The sequence below is a fragment of the Empidonax traillii genome, unplaced genomic scaffold, assembly GCF_003031625.1.
Source record: "Empidonax traillii isolate 1590-97213 ecotype Southwest subspecies unplaced genomic scaffold, ASM303162v1 scaffold264:size1143063, whole genome shotgun sequence".
In the NCBI taxonomy this organism is placed as follows: Eukaryota; Metazoa; Chordata; class Aves; order Passeriformes; family Tyrannidae; genus Empidonax; species Empidonax traillii.
This window is the reverse complement of record NW_020955457.1, coordinates 720,006-725,289: the sequence shown is the minus strand read 5'-3', so window position 1 is coordinate 725,289 and position 5,284 is coordinate 720,006. Positions and strand designations below refer to the sequence as shown.

The following is a 5,284-nucleotide window of genomic DNA, read 5'->3' as shown; positions in this document are numbered from 1 at the left end:
TGATAACAACTCCTATTAGCATCTGTTTATCCAGTTCTTTCACTGCCTATCTGTTTCCCACACTGACAGGTGATAACCCAAATTCCTCATTCTCACTCATCTCTGGTCCGAGGTTGCTTCCCTGTGAAGTGACGCATTTCTCCTGATAGTCCTTAGTCTCAGTACTGGGGAAGATCTCCATCACTGATTCACTACAGAATTAATTAGGGAGCCCCTGGTGGTCTAGAGGGTAAAGGCGCTGCACTGTCACTGCAGAGACCCGAGTTCGATTCCCGGTTAGGACACTCCCCAGGCACATGGAGCTCGTTAGCCCTGTAAGGCAATCCATCTACGTCCTGAGGACCTCGCTGCCACTGTCCAAGCGTGCTTGGCCCCAGCAGATGAACCTCAGGATTAAAGGGTGGGCTCAGTTCCGCGCACACTGTGTCTCACCTAAAAAATCCAATGCGCAGGCTGGAAGGTGGAAAGACCTTCCCCGGTTCTTCATTTGCGAAGACTGGCCATTACATTACATTACAGAATTAATTAATCCTCTAGAGTTCAAGTAGGGTCAGAAGATGCCTTTTGGACATCAGGTTTGCCTGCTGAGGTGAACAACTGAATCCATCTCAAGGTGAACACTCCAGTTCCGCTTGCACAGATCTGATTCCCCCTGCAACCTCCCTCGGTGATCTGCGCTGCATCTTATCCAGAGAAGCAAAACAAAGGGAACAGAAAACAACAGGAAGACTCTGCAGAAACTGCCTGCAGAGCCAGTACTGCCCAGAGGTAAACTCTGGAGAAACAGGCACTGCTAGTCTCTGAAAGTCCCATGGCAGGATCTGCACCAACAAAGCTGACATCCAGAGGAAGGTTCTGAAGGGTGAGGAGGTGGGAAGTGAGGCCAAATCTTTCCAAGATGCTTGTCAACATGTACAGAAAGTTACTTACTGGAATATTCAAAAGCCCTTAGTTGTATAGGTTCTGTAAGTGTGCTCTGATACCTGGGCACTGCAGCAGGTACCAAACACTATGGCTGTTAGAATGAGCACTATCAATATGTGAAAGCAGGGTCAAAATTCCAAAAGCCCATGTGAAAAAACACCAAGGTAAAAATACATTTTTTTTTTATTTCTACCAGACAGCTCTGTAAATTCAGGAATAAGTTTTTGAAGGAAGATCCAGAAATAAATACATACCTTTAATAACTGCATGGGGTGTAACGGGAAGATTAACAAATACTTATATATAATTTTAGTTACTATATCCAAAGGATGATGCAGAGCAATCATTTGTTTTTATGCTGCTATTAAGGTTGCTGTCCTGCATGGGCAGAACCAAGCAGCCAAACCATTCCCCTTGTCCCAGTCATGTTGAAGTGGTAGGTTTCTACAAACACACTGTTATGTTTAGTTATGCCTGCTGTAGCCTCATCAAACATTAGTGCTCACCATTTCAGCTGCTTCCACTGACAAAGACTTTGAGCTGTTTAATGCACCTGATGCTGATCATTCCTGCCCGGAGTCATGGAGAAATGCATTCACTAGTCACTGCTTTATTAACTCCTGGGGCATTTTGCTAGAGGCATTCAATGGGCAGAACATCTTTCTTTTTGAGATTAGAAATGATGTGAAATACTTAGGAGTTATTAACTTTTTAGCTTTAAATCCGTTTGCTTTGACTTTCTAGAGATTTGCTTCAGGGTTGGAGAAGAATGTTTCCAGGTGAGCCTGATTTGGTTCAGCTAGTTGAGACAGATGCAGCTCATTTGGGGGTGGGAGGGAGAATGGTGAGGGGAGGATAAAAGGCTTTGGAAGGCACTGTAGAGTCCTTTCTGTGGGGGAAATTTTCTAGTCTTCTGTCTTGGCTCCTGGTTTTTTCCATCTTATTATGCCATCACCTATTCCTCTTAATTGTTTTCTATCTTTTGAGTATTCCCCATCTGCAGATTTGCGTCCCTGCAGCAGCCCTTTAGTTATCCCTGGCAAAGACAGCAAAAGCTTTCTGGGGGGAACTCCTTCCGTCAGGACTCGCCGCTTGCCTCCCCGCCTGGCCTGGTGCTCCATTGACTGGGAGCAGCTCTGCCTCCTGCAGCCCATAGGCTCTGGGGGCTTTGGTTCTGTCTACAAAGCCACCTACCATGGTACAACTGTGGCTGTGAAGCAGGTGAAGAAAAGCAGCAAAAACCGGTTGGCATCGCGACAGAGCTTCTGGGCTGAGTTGAACGTAGCCTGGCTACAGCATGAGAACGTGGTACGTGTGGTGGCTGCCAGCACGTGTGCCCCGGCCAGCGAGAACAGCCTGGGCACCATCATCATGGAGTATGTGGGCAGCATCACCCTGCACCATGTGATTTATGGCACTGGTGATGCGTGGAGACAGGGTGAAGATGACGAAGGAGGATGTGGAAGGAAGGCTCTGATCATGGAAGAGACTGTGTGCTATTCCTGTGACATCATGACTGGCTTAGCCTTTCTCCACTCACAGGACATTGTGCACTTGGACCTGAAGCCTGCGAACATCTTCATCACTGAGCAGGGAGTGTGCAAGATTGGAGACTTTGGGTGCTCCCAGAAACTGGAGGAGGGCTTGTCTCACAGCTCCCATGTTTGCCAGCAAGGGGGCACGTACACACACCGTGCCCCTGAGCTCCTCAAGGGGGAGAGGGTCACTGCCAAAGCAGACATCTACTCGTTTGCCATCACCCTCTGGCAAATCATCATGCGGGAGCAGCCCTACCTGGGAGAGCGGCAGCACGTGCTCTATGCTGTGGTAGCCTACAACTTACGCCCTTCGCTGGCTGCTGCTGTTTTCCACGAGTCACCACAGGGCCAGAGACTCCAGAGTATTATTAGCTGCTGCTGGAAGGCAAACGTAGAGGAGCGCCTGAGTGCAGCCCAGCTGCTTCCCAGGCTCAGGGCCCTCAAACAGAGCCTCTAGGAAAACTCTGGACACTTTAAATTTGTTTTGTCAAGTTTTCTTTTCCTTAACCCTTCCTCTGAACATAATTAATTTAGCCCCTGTGTGTTCTAAAGGTTTTGTTGCTGTTTTTTTTTTTTTGAAAAAAAAAAAAAAAGGAAAAAACCAAACTGTTTTGATATCAGAAGACTGTAAATAAAGAGATTTAATAAAACTGTGGGATTTTACCTTTAGAGGGGATAGATGCAAGGATCAAGACACTGGCAGATAAAACTTCTTCCAGCTGATCTGTTGTGTGCTCTCTTGCTCAGGGAGAAACTGGGGAATGTGATGTGCAAAAAAATAGTTGGTTTTAAGTAAGTGAAGTACAAAAAAAGGGGCTGAGGAGCTGCTTTTGCAAGATTCTTTATACATAATACCTTTTGGTATTTTCAAAATGTCAGATATGAGTAGTTCTTTCACTAGCTAAGGTTGTGCATTTGAGCTTTTCCTCTCCATTTACCAAGGAATGAGTATGTATCGCAAATCAATGAACGCAGAAAAATAAATATGGAGTGTCAGTGGGTTTTTTTTCCCTTGTTCTTGGATGTACTTAATTCCAGTAAGTATGCTGCTTTTGATAAGGAAAATGTTAACTGCCCATATACTTCTTGAAATAAGGAAACTTTTTGCCAGTCTAAGGCTATTAAGAGTAAGAAGATACATTAACAACCTGCACTTTTATAAGACCTCCCTGCTACGAGGGAGGCGTTAATTGCAACTTGCTAGTTGGGACACTGTAAACTTTAATATTTGAAGCATTATAAGAGCATCTTGTGCAGAGTAGAAAGCTAACAGGTTTTTGAGGTACGGGGGAGTTAGAAAAATAAAAAAAAGAGGGGGAAAAGATTAATGGTAAAGGGAGGACTATTTGTGCTTCATAATGCATGGGTCAGTATTAGACAAGATACTGGAAGTACTGAAAAGGAAGTTTGCTTAAAGCAGTAATAATGATACTCTGCTAGTACTCAAAGTGTTTGCTATTGAACTATTCTCTGCACTGCTTATGTCTTATCTACTATCTTTCCTAATCTGGCTGTAATGTGTCTGGGAAAGGAAGTGCTGTAGGCAATGCAGATGACAAAAAGCTCTGATCCATGATTTATCAGAACTGATAATTGTACATCTGAGCCCTTATCAGAGGCAAACTGCTGTAGCTGATATTTGCCATTCTGCTCAAAGACTCTGCTTCGTTTTAAGACAGGAGAAAGAGTGATGTTTCAGTCAAATTGTTTTTCTTCTTTACCCTTCCTCCCCTTTGCTTCCATTCTGGAAAAAAAATCCCAAAGGAATTGAGCCAGTTTCCTGATTTCTGACACACATCTGTTCTTAGCCCCGTGAAATCCTGGAAATGAGCAACTATGTGAATTTGAGATGATTCTGTAGGTCTTTATGGTATTTGGGTTGGTAATTGAAATTAATGGTTTATAAAGCATATCTAAGCTTAACTATTTCTTGGTCTTCCATCCCCGTTGAGTGGAACTGTAAAATGCTGGCTGGAATCAAAAAACCTAAGGTGAATCCTGGAAAATATTTTCCATGTTTTCTCTGTCAAAATAATTATGCTACAGAACCAGAACTTTTTTTGTGTGTGTTGCATAACTTATTTTAATAAAGAATTTATCTTAAAGTTATCATAATAAGTCAGTTACCTTTTGAAATGATTAGCTGAGGGCATCTAGAGATAAAATATTAGATAAAGCCATTGACATGCCTGATCTTAACATTAAGCCTTACATAAAAGTGCTTCTCCAGTTTTCAAAAGTATATAATAAAAAATGGAGTTGAAGTTTGTTAGGAGTTCCTAGATGCTTATGTGTTATATTTATTTTGCCAACCTAGGTAACTTGTTCCTTATACTGCTAGAAAACTGCTATTTTTTCTTTAATGATCCTTCAGCATCAACAAGTGCTACTTGAGTCTCTGTGAAAAATCAAGCACCCTTCAACTTCTCTGTTGTACTTGACAGAATGATACTGGATGTTCAAGACCTACTCTTGAAGTATAATCAGCTCTGCAGGTGTCTCTGTCAATTTTTCAGGATTCTTTTCTGATAGCGAGAGAGAGAGAACTCTGCACAGCATTCAAGATATAGGCACATCATACTCTGCTGTAATAATGGTGGTCTCTAGTAACTTCTAAGGTTTGATTTGTTTTGAGGGTTTTTTGATTGCTATTGAGCTCTGAGTTAATACTAATCAAGAAACATCTCAACCCTAATAGCTCAGAGTCCCTGGTTCTATGTGATGGGGATAATTTTACCTTTTGCTTCGCTTTATATGCATATACCTTGAATTTTTTTCTGCCAGTTTGTAGTTGGCCCTTGCAATTAATGTCTGAAATAACT

At 42.8% G+C, this 5,284-nt stretch overlaps 1 protein-coding gene across 1 annotated transcript; it reads left to right on the top strand.

Annotated features, from left to right (window-relative positions):
- Positions 1-520: 520 nt before the first annotated feature.
- MOS (MOS proto-oncogene, serine/threonine kinase) lies at positions 521-5,214 on the top strand. Its single transcript, XM_027889547.1, has one exon. It carries the CDS (start codon positions 1,870-1,872, stop codon positions 2,917-2,919), a length of 1,050 nt encoding a protein of 349 aa, XP_027745348.1. The 5' UTR covers positions 521-1,869; the 3' UTR covers positions 2,920-5,214.
- Positions 5,215-5,284: the final 70 nt, after the last annotated feature.

Coding starts and splice junctions, on each gene's coding strand:
- MOS (XM_027889547.1), top strand. CDS start 1,870: ATGCCATCACCTATTCCTCTTAATTGTTTTCTATCTTTTGAGTATTCC.